Source organism: Schistocerca nitens, chromosome 6 (genome assembly GCF_023898315.1).
Source record: "Schistocerca nitens isolate TAMUIC-IGC-003100 chromosome 6, iqSchNite1.1, whole genome shotgun sequence".
Classification (NCBI taxonomy): domain Eukaryota; kingdom Metazoa; phylum Arthropoda; class Insecta; order Orthoptera; family Acrididae; genus Schistocerca; species Schistocerca nitens.
In genome coordinates this window covers 510,947,682-510,966,970 of record NC_064619.1, presented here as the reverse complement: position 1 = coordinate 510,966,970, position 19,289 = coordinate 510,947,682, and the positions used below count along the sequence as shown (strand labels likewise).

General features: G+C 42.8%; 1 protein-coding gene across 2 annotated transcripts in view; it reads left to right on the top strand.

Annotated features, from left to right (window-relative positions):
* The window catches only part of LOC126263023 (aldehyde dehydrogenase, dimeric NADP-preferring-like), a 233,870-nt gene that overhangs the window by 145,036 nt on the left and 69,545 nt on the right, over nucleotides 1-19,289 (top strand). Inside the window, exon 1 of one of the 2 annotated variants that reach the window (XM_049959990.1) lies at nucleotides 3,357-3,450. The exons of the other annotated variant lie outside the window; for it this stretch is intronic. Within the exon in view, the coding sequence (XP_049815947.1) occupies nucleotides 3,405-3,450 (46 nt within the window). The 5' untranslated portion in view covers nucleotides 3,357-3,404. Of the gene's footprint in view, nucleotides 1-3,356; nucleotides 3,451-19,289 lie in introns of those variants that run through there. 2 annotated transcript variants of the gene reach the window in all.

Sequence of the window (19,289 nt, the reverse complement as noted above, 5' to 3'; positions counted from 1 at the left end):
ATGTTTAGTGAACCAACTGTGCATTTCTTAAATATAAAAATACGTTTTACCTTTAAACTTATATTAGAAGTAACGCGAATTGCAAGCATTTTATTGGCAGTTGATTCCACAGTCATAATGAATTGTTTAAAACCGTGGAGGTAAAAAAGAAGGGAGGTGTCACTTCAGACTTGCTGTAAGTTGTTTGGAAGCTAGAGTAGGTGAGGCCTGCCGCCATTTTAAGTAGCCCAAAACATTAGCAGACTACGGTTTACGATTGCTTCTTGTTCATTATTTCTGTCGTGTGCATGCATTAACTGTTTCAAATACTAAAAATGCCTACATGAATAACATGGTGTCAGGAACGCAATTTCGAAAGTTTTTCTGTTTTTGAATGCGTGTTTGCTCTAATAACACGACACATTTGACCTCGTTAATGTAACTTGCTTTTGTTCATATATTTCGAATGACCGAGACGAGAAGGATTTCACGTGAAAAGGATGCTGTCCTAATGCATTTTATTCCACTTTTATATATTTGTATCGATAGCAAATGAAGCTGGAACTCAGAAACTACAGCTTGTTTGCTTATTGGTACTGCTTCTTGTTCGTCACATTTTCAGCTTTCAACTCGGATGCCCAACATTTTTAATGTTCACGTCTGCGAAAAACTTCCCTACGTGTTCTTTTTTTAGGCCATAAACTTGTGAAATGAACAAAAAAGCAAGGCATGCTATCATATCTTGTTCATGTCAGCAAAGTGAATGATTATTGAAATGTCAAAGAAACAGAATGCGTAGTGGTATACCTCCATGCAGAATAGTGTCCTTGTTTTGTTAGATAGCCAGTGCATTATTTTCATTGTAGTTTACACATCTCCTCACTTCGAAGGCTTATTTATGATGCGTCATTCAATGTGTGGGCAGTAATAGCAATTTACAGGGTAAAAAAAAAGATAATTTTTTATACATCTTCCAGCATTGTGGAATACTATAAATGTGATTAAGGTAATGGATCAAACGCTTAAGACACCATAAAATGGATATTTTGCTTTAACATGTATGTCCGTTACATTTTTTTAGTAATGATGGCCTAAACTTTGTAAGATGCAGGCCTGCCTTTCCAACGGTATCCTGTTTGTTTCTTTTCCCGGAATATTTCTCGCCAGTAACTCCGCCAGTTTTTCAGGAATAACGAAACACAGCACAACTGGAATGTACATCTACATTCATCATCAGTTTAATTTTACTTTTGAATTTCATTTTGAGTATATAAGCCTATACCATGTTGTGTGATATACCAGTAGTTAGTTAGTTACTTGGTTAGTTCGCTTGATATTCCATGTATCATTTGCACGATAAATCGTAATGATGTGGAACGAGTTATTGTTTACTCACGCCAATATTTTTTTTTCGTAAATATGCCTCCATGCTGGTCATTTTTGTTTTCTTAGTTTTTTTTTTAAATTAAAGACAGACAGACGTAGGTCCGTAATTCGTACCCATCGCCATTTACACATTACAGTAATAGATAATCTTCTGTGGAATAGGATGAGTTGTCAAAGAGAAACGTTTTCAGTTTTGTTTCAAATTTTATTTTGCTGTCGTCAGGCATTTTATATCAATGGGTAAGTGATCAGAACTTTTGGTTGCAGCATTGTGAACCTCTGTGCTACAGACAACCTTAATGTGGGGTAATGAATGTCATTTTTTTCTACTGGTGTTGTAATCATGTACAACATTGTTCCTGTTGAAGTACAGAGAATTATTTACAGCAGCTTCATGAGGGAATAGCTATACTGTGAACCATTGCTATTCACATGTCACCCATCCTAGGAATCGATTTGTCGATACTGATACTGGCAGAAATTGGTCCCTGGAATTTCAAGACCTTATCACAGAACCTACAGTAGTTACCGTACGCGACGCGAACAGGGGACTTCAGTTTATGTATGCACAGAGAAACTATTTATTAAAACATTTTTATTTGCTTACTACAACATGCCTACAACTAACATTTTATGTTTTATGCGTCTGTTATGCTTTTGATGGATCATCAATGCAATGTGTGTTCAAATGGCGGAAGACGTGTTTATTTAATATCATTACAATTTAACACGTTTCAGATTTTTTTGCTTTACTTGCACTCTGAAACCTTGCTTCTGGCCAAATTTCATGATTGTAAGTCAATGGGATGCACCCAACAGGTTCTGATAAGAGAGTTTTCGAGTATCAAAATATGTAACACAAACGGCCATATATTTTGATTGAACTGACTTAGAAGCTTAAAATTTATACACTGCCAAGGGACTGTAGCCTGTAGTATATGACAGCAGTTTGAACTTGATATCTCTACCCGTTCCTGAGAAAAAGGTTTCTTAACAATCGCATGGACAGACAGGTACCAGATGGAAAACAAAGTGATCCTATAAGGGTTCCGTTTTTCCTGATTGAGGCACGGACCTATAAAATTGGCAATTTTGGAATCGTGCTCCCTGTCAGATAAATTTCTGCGGGTGCCAAGAGCCTTACAACTAACTCAGTAGAGAGTAAGAGTACCTTCACTATGAATTCCGTTCTAAAATGGAGCGCCGGCCAGTGTGACCGAGCGGTTCAAGGCGTTTCAGTCTGGAACCGCGCGACCGTTAAGGTCACAGGTTCGAATCCTGTCTCGGGCATGGACGTGTGTGATGTCCTTAAGTTAGTTAGGTTTAATTAGTTCTATGTTCTAGGAGACTGATGACCTCAGATGTTAAGTCCCATAGTGCTCAGAGCCATTTGAACCATTTAAAATGGAGCTAGAAAACGTGTGTTGGAATCACTGTCCAGGTTATCTTGGGAAATCCGAGGAAAAAAAATCTCCTTTTGGAAATTTCGCGGAAACATTTTGTGAATGGCTCTGTACGAAAAATGTCACGTTACACCACGATTCGGCGTCCACATTACGCAGTAGGTCCCTATGTAATTGGATAAGTAAGTCAGTTCAAAGATCGAGGAAAGGCAATGGTATACTATCTCAAACAAGACCACGCGCATTGAAGCACTGCGATGCGTTCAGGAGTGAGGACACCTTCAGTTAGCCCTAAGTTTCTTATGAGCAGCACTGAGCGAATTTGCGTTCTAAGGTCGTTAACTCGCGCCTGGCCGCCTACATGATGTCTATTGTCTAGATTACAGTAGTGCACGATCTTGCCGCAAGCCAGGTCGTTGGTTTCAGAGACACTGCAGTTGACACGTGGCATGAAATTTTAATAGTGAGAGTATCTGGGTCCGGCGAACTGAAATGCGTTGTGCGAGGGGGAAGGGAGGGGAGCGGGGGGGGGGGGGGAGAGGGTCGCCCGCCGAGTCCCGAACTGGCCGGTAATTACGCCAGCGATATGCCACGGACAGCCGCCGCGGTGGAGTCGGCAGTCTGTCGCGAACTGCCATGGCTGGCATGCGCATTCACGTCGCGTCCGCGGCGGCCGCTCCAGGTAGGCGGTGCACACTGCATTGTTGTCGACTCTGTCGGACCTGATCACCTACGCGCTATTATAGTGTGGCCAACATAAGAGACAATACTAAAGTGTCCCAGTCGTTAGAAGAAAGTTCAGTTTACACTAAAATGTGATTGCGATGTCTGGATAACGTGTTTGAAAGGCATGCCTTATAGCTGATAGTACATTTACTCTACATCAGTATGTAAAACCAACTAACGGAGACGTCCGAGTGTTGTTAAGGTGATGTTACGAGCACTGTGTGTTCTGAGGAGTGTTCTTTGTTTCAAAAATTTCGCTGATACCTGCGGAGAGCTGTTCTAATCGCCTAGTAAGTGTGAATACCACAAGGAGCCATCGATGGCTTCAAAGCGATTCCAGTGGGTCGAGGCGTTGATGATATCCTGGGACCCCCGGAGAGAGGTTCACTCGGTGGATTAGGGGTTTGTACGAGGGCAGTTCAATAAGTAATGCAACATATTTTTTTTCTGAAACAGGGGTTGTTTTATTCAGCATTGAAATACACCAGGTTATTCCCCAATCTTTTAGCTACACAACACTATTTTTCAACGTAATCTCCATTCAATGCTACGGCCTTACGCCACCCTGAAATGAGGGCCTGTATGCCTGCACGGTACCATTCCACTGGTCGATGTCGGAGCCAACGTCGTACTGCATCAATAACTTCTTCATCATCCGCGTAGTGCGTCCCACGGATTGCGTCCTTCATTGGGCCAAACATATGGAAATCCGACGGTGCGAGATCGGGGCTGTAGGGTGCATGAGGAAGAACAGTCCACTGAAGTTTTGTGAGCTCCTCTCGGGTGCGAAGACTTGTGTGAGGTCTTGCGTTGTCATGAAGAAGGAGAAGTTCGTTCTGATTTTTGTGCCTACGGACACGCTGAAGTCGTTTCTTCAATTTCTGAAGAGTAGCACAATACACTTCAGAGTTGATCGTTTGACCATGGGGAAGGACATCGAACAGAATAACCCCTTCAGCGTCCCAGAAGACTGTACCATGACTTTACTGGCTGAGGGTATGGCTTTAAACTTTTTCTTGGTAGGGGAGTGGGTGTGGCGCCACTCCATTGATTGCCGTTTTGTTTCAGGTTCGAAGTGATGAACCCATGTTTCATCGCCTGTAACAATCTTTGACAAGAAATTGTCACCCTCAGCCACATGACGAGCAAGCAATTCCGCACAGATGGTTCTTCTTTGCTCTTTATGGTGTTCGGTTAGACAACGAGGGACCCAGCGGGAACAAACCTTTGAATATCCCAATTGGTGAACAATTGTGACAGCACTACCAACAGAGATGTCAAGTTGAGCACTGAGTTGTTTGATGGTGATCTGTCGATCATCTCGAACGAGTGTGTTCGCACGCTCCGCCATTGCAGGAGTCACAACTGTGCACGGCCGGCCCGCACGCGGGAGATCAGACAGTCTTGCTTGACCTTGCGGCCATGATGACACACGCTTTGCCCAACGACTCACCGTGCTTTTGTCCACTGCCAGATCACCGTAGACATTCTGCAAGCGCCTATGAATATCTGAGATGCCCTGGTTTTCCGCCAAAAGAAACTCGATCACTGCCCGTTGTTTGCAACGCACATCCGTTACAGACGCCATTTTAACAGCTCCGTACAGCGCTGCCACCTGTCGGAAGTCAATGAAACTATACGAGACGAAGCGGGAATGTTTGAAAATATTCCACAAGAAATTTCCGGTTTTTTCAACCAAAATTGGCCGAGAAAAAAAATGTGTTGCATTACTTATTGAACTGCCCTCGTACATTTTTAACAGTGTTGGTACCACGCTGACGCTTCTAAGGAAATTCATTTCGCACTTTGTACTTAGCCTGGTTCGCGACTGGTCTGAAAACGTTTTAGACCGGCAGAACGTAGCACAAAGTATTTTCTGTAAATATCAACACACACTCCGCTGCAGAGTGAAAATTTCATTCTGGAAGCATCCCCCAGTCTGTGCCTAAGCCATATCCTTTCTTCCAAAGTGCTAATCTTCCAAGTTTCGCAGGAGAATTTCTGTGAAGTCTGGAAAGTAGGAGACGAGGTAACGGCTGAAGTAAAGCTGAGGGTAGGTTGTGAGTCGTGCTCGGTTGGCTTAGACGCCAGTATGGTAGCTCAGCGTGTTCGGTCAGAGAGCTCGCTGGTCTCTGTGATAAAAAATCTGTGTGAAGGTATCGACAGTGAATTTCAATGGGTGTCATGTGACGTCCGCTACGACCAGATATAACGAACAAATTGCATTTAAAAAAGTCGGTAGAACGCTTGCCCGCAAAAGGCAAAGGTCCCCCGTTCGAGACTGGGTCCGGGACACTGTTTTGATCCGCCAGGCAGTTTCATGTATTTAAAGATCATAATTGCTTTAATGTAAGAATATACGTTATTCAGCGTAGAGGGTTGTCTACAGACGCCGAAGTAATTTCAGGCATTTCCCAGAAAATTGTGAAACGGCTGTTATTGTTCATACAATATCTCACTAATGGTATCACACTTGTATCCGTACAAACACTGGCTGTTCATACACGACGCAGTTATCTGTGAGAAAGTATTAACCGAAAAAATTGTGTTAATACGCATCCCTATATGAACAAAATATCAACCTAGTACGAAGACTCGTGACTATCTTTTAATGCAGATAAATGTGTGCACATTACAAGACGAGAAAACATCCCTTGATTATAGGGTTAAAGAGTCACTGATGGCGTTGTTAATGCCGTATTCAGCAAGTAACAGAATGGCTTTTTTAAAAATTGGGAGACTGTAGTGGATGTAGTTTTGATATAAGTTACCTACAACTGGAAATGTGAAATAAAGTTTTTGCAACACTATGCACTTTGTATGCATTCGGTAGGCTAAATAAAACACCAGAATACTGTGGTTCGGAAAACGTCTATACGCAGTAGAGTACAATCAAATACTGTACACCGAATCCCTGTCGCTTCACTAAAAACTAAATTCCGTCCGAACAGGCCTTGGAAGGCCCAACGTTACCGACCGTCGCCGTGTCATCCTCAGGCCACAGGCGTCACTGGATGCGGATATGGAGGGGCATGTGGTCAGCACACCGCTCTCCCGGCCGCATGTCAGTTTACGAGATCGGAGCTGCTCTTCTCAATCAAGTAGCTCCTCAGTTTGCCTAACAAGGGCTGAGTGCACCCCGCTTGCCAACAGCACTAGGCAGACCGGATGGTCATTCACGCAAGTGCTACCCCAGCCCGGTGATCTGACGGAACCGGTTTTACCACTGCGGCAAGGCCTTTGGCATCTCTTCACCACTGCAGAGTAAATTTCAAAGTCATAATACCTCGACTTCGTTACACACTGCGCAACGAAGAATCACGTTTTGTCCGATTCTCTGTAAGATTCCGCGCTCTCGTCTTATGGTACCAACCGCCGTAAAGATGCTCTCAGTGATCTCAGGTACTGTCCTACTGGTGCTGAGTACACAAGTTGTCTATGACATATGCCTCGACCATCGAAGTGTGCTGGAGCACCATCGTTATAAAGCTACAAACTGGTGCACAGTTTCAAGTGAACGCCCTCCAGAAGTTGAGGCGAGAAGTTGTTCAGGAAGTTCAAATACCATGCACCCTTCAACATGGAGTGATGTGTGGTCCAGTAAGGTGATCTCCAAGAATTACGGCCCACATGTTCACTGAGTATCTCAACTGTTAACGTCTCATACAGATAGTGCGCAGATTGTCAACAGCCGCCGGCCAGAGTGGCCGAGCGATTCTAGGCGCTTCAGTCTGGAACCGCGCGACCGCTACGGTCGCAGGTTCGAATCCTGCCTCGGGTATGGATGTATGTGTTGTCCTTAGGTTAGTTAGGTTTAAGTAATTCTAAGTTCTAGGGGACTGATGACCTCAGATATTATGTCCCATAGTGCTCAGAGCCATTTGAACCATTTTGTCAACAGCCAAGTGATGGCCGTATAAACTTTATTCCACATTTACGGCTTCAGGTTCCTTATATCAAAACGCTTTAAATCATCCCCCACAGTCCCCCAAGATTAGCGTTCAACGCCCCGTCGACAACGAGGTCATTAGAGACGGAGCACAAGCTCGGATTAGGGAAGGATGGGAAGGAAATTGGCCGTGTCCTTTCAGAGGAACCATCCTGGCATTTGCCTGAAGCGATTTAGGAAAATCCCGGATGACCTAAATCTGGACGGCCGGAAGCGGGTTTGAGCCGTCGTCCTTCTGGATACGAGTCCAGTGTGCTAACCACTGCGGTGGGAAGTGGAACGATGACGAAAATACAGTATGTCTATGAATGATATTGTTCAGTCCATGATTGCTCAAGTGTGTAGGATCCATATGAGTTCGTGCTAACTGAAAGGAAGTAAGGCTTAGGTTTCAACAGTCTGTCGCCAATGAGGTCCTTGGAGAAGGAGGACAAACTCGGATTGTTTCAGGGATGGGGAATGATATCGACCGTGCTCCTTCAAAGGAAACTTCCCAGCATTAGCCTGGAGCGATATAGGGAAATCACGGAAAACATAGATCAGTAGGCTCGGACGTGGCTTTGAACCGGCGTCCTCCCGAATGCGAGTTCAGTGTGCTAATCACTGCGCCTTCTGAATCGATTGCTAACTGGAGGTAGCAAGTGAGTGAAGAGTAGACAGTGCTTGCCTCGGGCGAAAGAAATGCTGAAAAATTGCAACTGACGAACGCTTGGAAGAAATCACTTTGTTAGAAAATTCCAGAATGAGGTCTGAAAACTTATCTCATCCACACTTACGTATTGCGGCAATAGAGACAACAGAGATGAAATTGGACAAATAACACTATGCTTGATGACACGTAAGCCATGATCCTCCTGCAGAGAAAAGGAAGATCAAGGTTTAGCGTATCGTTGATCCTCCTGTAATCTATGGTACAGTAAAAGTAATCTCTGCGATGATTCGCATAGTACAGAAGCAGTGTAGAAAAGATTAAACCTGAGGGGAGTAAGTGGGCTTAAAATTATTTACCGCGAAGAAAAACTCAGTTGTACGTAGTTTACATTAAAAATAAAATAAAATATCAAACTCCTAGAATTATCAGCTACATTCGGCAGCAGTTATCTTTTGTACACTCCTGTCCCCCAGGGCTGGGGTAGGGGCTGGTGTACCCCATAAAAACTCGCATGATTTCCATCACACAGATGACTTATCAATTCAGTATCAGTTTAAAAATAATGGGGCAAATAATGGGTACCGACTAGTAGCAAGTGTAGAACCATTTGTCGTGAAATATCAAAACAGCTTCGCCGTTCACGGTGAAACTAATACGAGTTGTCGTGCTGATACAACCAAACATCGTCTCTGAAATGTTTCTCTAATGTAAGCAATACGCAATTCTATAGAATCGGTTGTTATCCTGCCGCATTTACCATTTTCTTAAGCGCAATAAGGCAACCATAAACAAGCCACAAAAAACACGCCCAAACCGTAACACGAAGTCCTCCGTACCTCACTGTTGGCACTACTCATGGTGACAGGCAATGTTCTCCAGTCGTTCCCCAAACACAAGCCCTTCCATACTGCCACAGCAGGGCCGGTATAAGGCCTAAGCGACAAAAGCCGCAGCTTGGGGTGCCAAGTTGAGAGGAGCGCCAGATGCGTCACAACTATAAGTTTCCTGTACAAAGCCGGCCGGTGTGGCCGTGCGGTTCTGGCGCTTCAGTCTGGAACCGCGTGAACGCTACGGTCGCAGGTTCGAATCCTGCCTCGGGCATGGATGTGTGTGCTGTCCTTAGGTTAGTTAGGTTTAAGTAGTTCTAAGTTCTAGGGGACTGATGACCATAGATGTTAAGTCCCATAGTGCTCAGAGCCATTTGAACCATTTTTCCTGTACAAAAAAAAGTTCAAATGGCTCTAAGGTATTCGTTCTTTCCGCGCGCTATATGAAATTGGAATAATAAAGAATTGTGAAGGTGGTTTGATGAACACTGTGCCAGGCACTTAAATGTGATTTGCAGAGATTCCATGAAGATGTAGATGTTTGCTAGAGGTTCTAGAGCGGACACCATACACTACCCTTGTTATTTGTTTCTGTGCAACAAACACTTTTAAAAGTGAGTTAGCTTGTTTACATTTTCATATCCCAAATGTAATATGAGGGGCGTTCAATACATACTGCAACACATTTTCCTCTCTCGGCAGATTTCAGTTGAAAAATGCGGAGTTTGTTGTGGGACATCCCGCTTCGGCCCGTATAGTTTCACGAAGTTCCGACAGGTGGCAGCGCTATATGTAGCCTTCAAAATGGCATTGTAATGGATGTGCGTTTCAAGCAGAGAGCTGTCACTGAGTTTCTTTTGGCGGCACGAAGAGTCGTTGGGGGCGGCGTCTGTCATCATCGCAACAAGGTCGCGTAGACCTATCGGATCTCCCGTGCCGCCTGCACACAGCTGTGACTCCTCCAATGTTGGAAAGCACGGGCGCTCTCAAGCGCGATCACAATCAAACACCTCGCTACTCAACTGGACGTCTCTGTTAGTAGCGCTGACACACTCGTCCACAAGTTGAGTACTGAAAGATGTGTCCCCCTGGGTTCCTTACCTTCTAAAAGAAGACCATAAACAGCAACAAAGGACTATCTGTGTGGAATTACTTGCGGATTACGAGGCTGATCGTGACAGTTTTCTGCCGTCGCAGGTGTTGAAATATGGGTTCCTCACTTCGAACTGGAAACAAAAACGGTAATCCATAGAATGGCGCCACACAACCTCTCCTCCGAAGAAGAGTTCAGAGCTGCACCCTCAGCCGGTAAAGTCAAGGTGACAGTCTTCACGGACTCCGGAGGGGCTATTCTGTTTGATAACTTCCCTCTTGGCGCAATGATCAACTCTGAAGTGTGTTGTACTATACTCAGGAAGTGGAAGAAATGATTTCAGTGTGTTCATTGCCACAAAAATGCAAACGAACTTCTCTTTCTCCATGACAACGCAAGGCCTTACGCATCCGAGAGGAGCTCACAAAATTTCATTGGACTGTTCTTACTGACTCACCCTGCAGGTTGAATTTCGCACCTCCCGGCTTCCATCTGTTTGGCCCAATGAAGGATGCACTCTGCGGGAAGCAGTACGTGGATTATAGGGAGGTTATTGATGCAGCAAGACGCTGGCTCCGTCGTCGACCAGTAGAGTGCTACCATGCTGGCATACAGGTCCTCCCAGTAAGGTGGCGTAAGGGCGTCACATTGAACGTAGATTATCTTGAAAAATAGGGTTTTATAGCCAAAAGAGTGCGCTGCTTTATTGGAATCCTGAATAAAATCAACCTGGTTTCAGGCAAAATTTTGCTACAATACTCATTGAACGTCCCTTATGTTTTCCGTAACGCAAAAGTTGACAGGTGTTCGTTCCGGGGACATCTAGAGAGCTGCCGTTGCCGCTGTATTTATGCTTTTAAAGTTTTGCACTCACTGTGATGGATGTCGAAAACTTATAATAATAACAGTACGTCACAGTCTCTACTATGAGCGAAAGGTGCATTCAGGAACAACCTCACTAGGTTTATAGAAGAAAATATGAGAAGTTAACTTTTCGATGAAGCTATTCCGGCATTGGCATTAAGCGATTCGGACAAGCTACGAAAAACCTACATGTGGGCTGTTAGATGGGAATCTAAACACTGCTCCTCTCGAATTCAAATCCAGACTTCATAGATTATAGTTATTGGCCTGGTTTCATCTCTTCGGATATCCACTTGATTCCTTTCGCGCGGTGTATTGTTGACTTCATCCTGTAATCCATTAGCTACTGATTCTGACGGTGATGAAGTGTGAAGTGTAACATTTTCTTTCTAAAAGAATTAATTTCCTACACTGACTGACAATTTCGCCTTGGGCCCGCATCTCGTGGTCGTGCGGTATCGTTCTCGCTTCCCACGCCCGGGTTCCCGGGTTCGATTCCCGGCGGGGTCTGGGATTTTCTCTGCCTCGTGATGGCTGGGTGTTGTGTGATGTCCTTAGGTTAGTTAGGTTTAAGTAGTTCTAAGTTCTAGGGGACTGGTGACCATAGATGTTAAGTCCCATAGTGCTCAGAGCCAATTTCGCCTTGGAAAATGCATTATTTCTCTGAAGACCTATTTGTATGAACGTGGGCCGTACCAGCTGTGTAATTTAAAAACAGTCATATGCCGTATGTGCAGTGTGTCTCATACACTAGGGCCAAAAACACAAAGATGTTACACAGTTCATTTATTCTCGTAATAAGTGGTCAAAGTTACGACCATTTGTCTCAAAGCACGCACTTCAGCGGCACATAATTTTTTTCAGCACTTTCTCGAACACTTCTGTTGCCTGTTATACAACTTGTTGTCCATCTGAGACGAGTGTGGCGCAGGGATTTCCATCAATCCAAACATACCTGCTAGCCACTTCCTCTTCAAATTCTATCGGGGTTTCAGACAACAAACTGCTTCAAGCAACGTCTTAGTAAGAAATCCATAGGAGTTGTATCTGGTCACCCACACTGGCCGTGAGGCAGGACTTTCTTTCCAAATTAATGATCATGGTGTGTACGTTCATTTGCTCATGGACACTAGTCTCTAAGAGGGACGGTACACCAGTATGTTTAAACCACATCGTCTCGTGGACATTAAGAGGTACAATCTCAAACATCTGTGGCAACACATCTCAAAGAACACCAGATAACATATAACGTTGAAACAGATTGACAGCAGGTAAGGATCGTGACTTGATCGTGTACAACCGGCCGGGGGTGGCCTAGCGGTTCTAGGCGCTACAGTATGGAACCGCGCGACCGCTACGGTCGCAGGTTCGAATCCTGCCTCGGGCATAGATGTGTGTGATGTCCTTAGGTTAGTTAGGTTTAGGTAGTTCTAAGTTCTAGGGGACTGATGACCTCAGAAGTTAAGTCCCATAGTGCTCAGAGCCATTTGATTTGATCGTGTACAAATCTTGTCTACAAGTTGATAGAGAACCGTTGTTGCCCATCTGAGACGAGTTTGGCACAGGGATTTCCATCGGTCCAGACATAACAGATGGTGCAGTTGAAATAGCATCACGGTTAAAAGCAGACTCATTCCCGAACAACATTAACATAGAAGGTTCGGACAGCAGTACTGAGATGAATAACCCACTGACAAAATTGAACCCTAGGTTCAAAAATCATTTGGCCTCATTGCTTGCAACGTTGTTCATGATAGATATTGCGCTCCATGAGTACACTACGTACTGCACTCCTAGAACTGTAAATTTCACGGGAAAGTTGACTGGTGCTTATTGATGAATTTTCCATCACAAAACCCAATATAATGTTCTCAAAATGTACTCCCCGAACAACCTTTTGTCGAGAAACTTGGACAGTTTTCCGTGTACTGAACAACCCAGTTTCTCGCTAATTTCTATTCATTGTAGGCACTACATCGTACTGCAGTGTACATGAAATGCATTTCCGTACTTTCCAGTAACGAGTAATACTCTACAACCATACTCGAACTGTAAAAAGACGTTAACTCCACCGTCGACATATCACAGACGATTGTGTACTATTTTTCAAGCTGTTAAAGATTATCCAGCGATCGGTTTACCGAAGCAGTTTACCTACCGAAGCAGTTTATCTACACGTGCATCGCGCGTATTTCTCATCCAAGACTTCGTACCATTTGAAATAATAATTTTAACCACTGGGTTCGTATCTCGTTTTAGAACCCTCTACAGTCTGAGTAATTCTGACCCAAAGGTTTTGTATACCCTGTATAAATGTAACTCCCACACTATGGTACACCCAAGTTGTGTTGATACCGGCTGGACAGTAGAATGTTACGCCGTGTGACACATTCTGCGGTTAAAAGTAGTTCAGAAGCTGAAGGCTTTGGACTGGATTGAAAGGTCAGCGGTTGTCGTCCTTCATACTTGAGAGAACCCCGCGGGTTTGAATAAATACAGACGCTCTGCGTGGCTGAGGTATTTGTAACTGTAGACCTCAACATAAAGTTACAGAAATCCAGATAGAAAAATTTAATCCGACCATGTAATTTATATATTATTAATAGCAATTTTAGTGCCTCTCCCTCCCTCAAATAAATTTCTACGGACACCGATGTTCGTACATATTTCAAATCTAAATAAATGTTACGTGTGCAACAAAAGAGCTCAGATCATTTTTCATTTCAGGTGTAAATTTGCGACATCTTTCACTTCTTTGAGATGATGATACATTTTTTGCTGCACCATTTGATGACACTTTCCCTCAAGAACCATAAAACCTCTGTTCTGACAACTAGTTCCATAAGCACGTTCATTGGTACTTCATAAACCAATGGTTTCAGATAGCCCCACATGCAAACGGAAACCTTGCAACATTAAAAACTGGTCAGGTATATTCGTGTTGCTATTTAGTGTGCATCATGTCCAAAGATAACAAATGCTTCAGGAAATTAAAAAGAGAAGAACTCTTTGTTAAATGTGCTATGCAAGACAAAGGAAGTACCTTAACGAACAAATGCATGAACACAAAGGTGAGAGATGTCCCGAAGTGATCCTACGCCCTTTATAGTACTGCCAAAGCTGTGCACCCTCTTCCTGTAAAATCAGCTTTCTGGCTTTTTTTCTTTGCATATTTAGCAAATTACTTAAATGAAGACGTTGAAAAATATTGCACACAAGAAACTAAATGTTTCATCGTAGTCAATAAATTGCAAATTATATAAACTTTCTACACAAATTAAAAGTAAAATAACATCTCAATCTGTTTATGGCGGCTACTGTAGATGATGTATAATAAAAAAACAGTTTTTATTTGCTCACAAATTACTAATAGTGCATAAATTACTAATTAAAAAAAGAAAAAGGGCTATAATTAAGAGCTGAGAGAATATCGTTTTCGAAGAACTATTATTTCATTATAACCTCTCTTTACATTTCTTTGCTTTGAACGAAGCAAACGGCGCTGCTTCGTGTTCTGTCGACAGGATAGCTAAATTTGACTCCATTTTAACAATAGTTTCATCGTCTCATCTTTTATTTGCTGCGTTCAAGAGATGCTGCTGTCAATGGCAATCTCATAAATTAATGCCCTTGTACCTATTTTGATGTTTGGATAAGCATTCGTTAACCCATACTTTGAAACAGCCTTCAAAATATGCAAATGAGAAGCCCTGACAATGTTCTTCATCAGCTCTTTCTCTTGGAATTTGAAAGTAGGTATTTCGTTAACTAATGCTGGTATATTTGGCACCAAAATAGGCTCCACATCTTTCAGATTTTGATACAGGGCTCTCACTTCAGGCATTTTGTGAAGAAATAAAGTCGGATGACATTTGTGGGAGCTGTCTTCCATTGAACTTATTATTCTATGAAATAATTTGAAGCATCTAATTGAAAGAAGTCTCGCTTCAGTCTACGATCGGCAAATATCGGAAGCCTTCGATCAAGTAGCGTATGTGTTTCAGCATCCGCTAGCCAGTCTTTAATATTCTATAATACCGTAGCGAATTAGGAGCAAGAACCCCATTATGGAATGTGAGCGAGTTTTGTATTCGGCAGGCAGCTGTGTGAATCAAATGCACTTTTGCCAACTGTCCACATATACCGTGTTGTTGATAGACGTCTGCTGGGCAATGGTCGTTTCTTTATTATGCTGCATGGACGAAATTACACTTTGACAACATCCTGCATTATAATCAAGAGCCTAAGGAAAGATTGCTTTTTGCAGACAGAAGATAGGGATGTGAGGGGTAGGAGAAATCACGAGACTCTCCCGGCTAATTCTAAACCGTATTTCGTTCTTATTTCTATTTCTCAGTAACTTTATGTGCACCCTCTGTCTCTCCTCCCATGGTAGGGATTATATCGCCAGCCCCTCGGGTCGGTCCTGTTCCTAAATCTTTCGTCAGGTGTGTGCTGCTCCGAGTGAGTGAAAGCTGACTAACGAATAAAATAAAAAATTGGCCAGTTGCGAGTAGGAATCACGCACTGAGGGTTCCGTAACAACTTAATTATGTTCATCCATTCTGGGAATTGAGAATCTCGATCGTTTTTGTCTGTTGTCGACATTGATACTGACATCAGTCTCAGGGAGTTCAAATTTTTCGAGAATGTTTTAATTTCAATTATACAAATGCGACGCAAAATCATGCAGGACGCAGGCGATCATAATTATAATTATCGGCAGATCTGCATTCAGGCTGACAGGGTCGTAATGGTAAAAGTCAAACATTAGCCAGGGAATGACTTTATTGCTCATACGACCCGTTTCGGAATTTATCGATCATTAGGAGCGATTACTGCACGGAGCTATAGTGTGCCAAGTTGTATCTGAAATAAACATCTGATGATTGATAAATTCCGAAACGCATCGTATGAGCAATAAAAGCTATTCCTTGCCTGATGTTTGACTATTACCATTGCGATCCCGTCAGCAGAATTACTGATTGTTTTAATTTCAATTTTGACATCGGACAACAAATGGCAAAAGAAATATTTTTTTCGTATGACATAATCGAAAAGTAGGTTTTCGGATTTTCTTCCTTTACTTTTACTGTGAAGCCGTGTTTCTTAACAAATTTTATGATTTTAGGCCAACGGCAAGTACACTACAGGTTTTGCTGAGTGACTTTGTGAGTGTGAAAATACGTGATATAAATGGCTGCATTAACTTATGTGCTTTCATTTATTACACTGCCAAGAGCCTGCAGACCTTCGTATGTGACATGAATTTCAACATGGTACGTTTATTTGTTCCTCGGGAAAAGGATTTTCAACTGTCTGACACACAGAATGACAAACGAACAACAAAGCGATCCTCTAACGGTTCCGTTTTTACCGATTGAGGCATGGACCCCTAAAAATAAATAACAACGAGGAAGATGAAACTTGTGGTTCGAAAATATTGACATTGGTAACATACAAGGACTGGACAAAAATATGGGAACACGGCCAGAAAAGTATGCTTGAACATTAATGCAGGTTGCGCTTTTGTAATTGACCACAATCGGCACCTGTACAATGTCCTCAATACGTTGCAAGCGCCAAACGTAGTCAGAACAGTGTTCTGTGTAGTATGAGTTCAGTGACTCGAACTTGTTGGTGTTCATATGGTGGGTACTTTCGTAACCAAGGTAGCCGAAGTATTTGGAGTTCTCAAGAGGCAGCGTATCAAAGATTTATACCGCACACAGGGAAAACATTATCCGCAAGTCACAACGCGGACGAAAGTTCGTGTTGAGTGATCGTGACAGTTACTGAAGACGATTGTGAAAAAAAAATATGAGGACGACAACTGCTAAATTCACTACAGGACTGAATGTCGCTTTCGCGAACCCTGCCAGCGCCAAAACAACACGAAGAGAGCTCCACAAGCTGGAAACTACAGCGCGAGCTGGAATATCAAAACCACTCACCTGTGGTACAAATGTTCTGAATAGGAAAACGTCGTGTCGAAGCCATAAAATCTGGACTGTAAAGCAATAGAAGGAATTCATTTGTCCGAATGAATCACACTGTTCCGCCTAGTTTATGTCCCAAGAGTGAAACATGGCGGAGCTTCAGAGATGATTTGGACAGCCACATCGTGATATTCCAGAGCCCTCTTGGTTATTCTGCAAGGTCGCATTCCTCTCTAGGATTATGTTACCATTTTGGCTGATCAGGTCCAATATTTGTTCCTCAATGTGATGCTGTATTCCAAGATGACAGCACCCCTGTTTACACATCTCGCATTATTTCCCTAAATCGCTCCAGGCAAATGCCGGGATGGTTCCTTTCAAAGGGCACGGCCGACTTACTTCCCCGTCCTTCCCTAATCCGATGAGACCGATGACCTCGCTGTCTGGTCACCTTCCCCAAACCAACCAACCAACCAACCAACACATCTCGCATCATCCAGGACTGGTTTTGTGAGCATGAGCATTTGTCACATGGCCACCACAATTACAAGATCTTATAAGGGAGTTGTTTGTGTTCTTGCCCTGGATGATAATTAGACGAAATATTTGTCAGGATTTGTAAGCGATGGGTCCTTGAGGTACGCCAATACGCGAACACGAGAAGTGAGTTTAAACATTTTTATTAACAAGGGCTCATTACAAAACACGCACGCTACGCGCACCCACCATCACTGTGTCTGACATCCTAATTATGGTCATATCGAAAGGTTCCATGGTGAGCTAAGAAAAGAGACGTATTCGTGCCCGTGGCCAGGCTAGCTAATACAGCGTGCTGTGGACGGCGGCATGTCGCTTACTACTTGCGTCGCATTCCGGCCAGAAGTGCGTACACTGACCAAGCAAATCTCAATATTATTGAGCCTTTGTGGTCTATTTTGGAGAGAAGGGCGCGTGTCACTATTCATCTCCACAACTGTTACCAGAACCTGCCACTATTTAGCAGGAAGAATGGTAAAAGGTTCCGATGAAAAACATATAGGACTCTAGGACGTTTTGAGAGCCAATAGTTTTCCTACACCATGTTAGGCATGGCAATGTGTTGTGTTTTTGCTGTTTCCATATTTTTGCCCTCTCTCTGAGTCTCAGCAATACATTCATGGAAACAATATAAATATTTCACCTAAACGCACTAGTAAGATAGAAGACAGTGGGTCCTGAGAAAGTTGTGCCTTCTAGTCATTATCAGTTATGTTATAGACAGTTGATTTTTAACTCAGAATGACCATATGTGTCTAAAACCTGACAGTGTACTTGCCGTTGGCCTAGAATCACAAAATTTGGCAAGAAACGAGGCTCCACAGTACAAGTAACGGAAGAAAATCCGAAAACTTAATTTTTGATTATGTCACACGAAAAAAATATTTCTTTCGTTATTTGTTATCCGACGTCAAACTTGAAATTAAAACAATCAGTAATTCTGCATTCAGGCTGACGGGATCGCAATGTTAAAAGTCAAACATCAGGCAAGGAATAACTTTTATTGCTCATATCGATTTTTAACTCAGAATGACCATATGTGTCTAAAGCCTGACAGTGCTGTAAATTGCAGAAGAGAAATCACAATTTATGCTTCATAGCTTCATTCATTGATATGTCACTAAAAGGAACTGTCTCAAAAATGAGAAATGCCAAAACAAGGACCAATGCCATGAAAGTTAGTAGTGCACAATTTTTATTGATGAATTTAAGAGGCTTTCAACCATTTGTGTTACAGCGCCACTTCCTGGATGGGGAGGTGTGCCAGCCCTGGATCGAATGTGCCTGGCAAATTAGTGATGAGGGTCAGTGTGCCAGCCACCTTGGATGTGGTTTTTTAGGGGTTTCCCCACAGCCTACTCGATAAATGTTACACAATTCACAAACATTTCAAAAACTTTTATTCACTTTCACATGAATAAAGACTACACGCAGACAGTTGGGTACACATATTCCATCCTAGGGGTAACAATGCTAAGTCTTGCACGAGATAGGGCACAGTTAGAACACTGCCCAGGTAAACAATGTATAACAGTTTTATTGAAAGTACACAAACCAAATTACTCCTCCTTTGGAGAAAAGTTAATCACTACAAGTCTGTGATAGTTCATGATTAGCATTAATTTATAGAAGTCCAACTTATTATATGTTACTTGCTTTAGCTGACTATCAGCTGAATACCACTGACACTGTAACTCCTACAACAAAGCCACAGTTGATAGCTTTCTTTGGTTCACTCAGTAACATCGGTTCCAATCAGAGCACTGTCTCAACTACCAGTACCATACCAAATAACTGTAATATTACTTCATCATTTTTTGTCTATGAAAGCTCATGCATATGTCACCCATGTAATGCAGCACAGACAGTTAGTGTATAAATTCTGCTGCTACAACAGTGTGTGTTAATATTTTGGTTATTTACAATAATTTGTT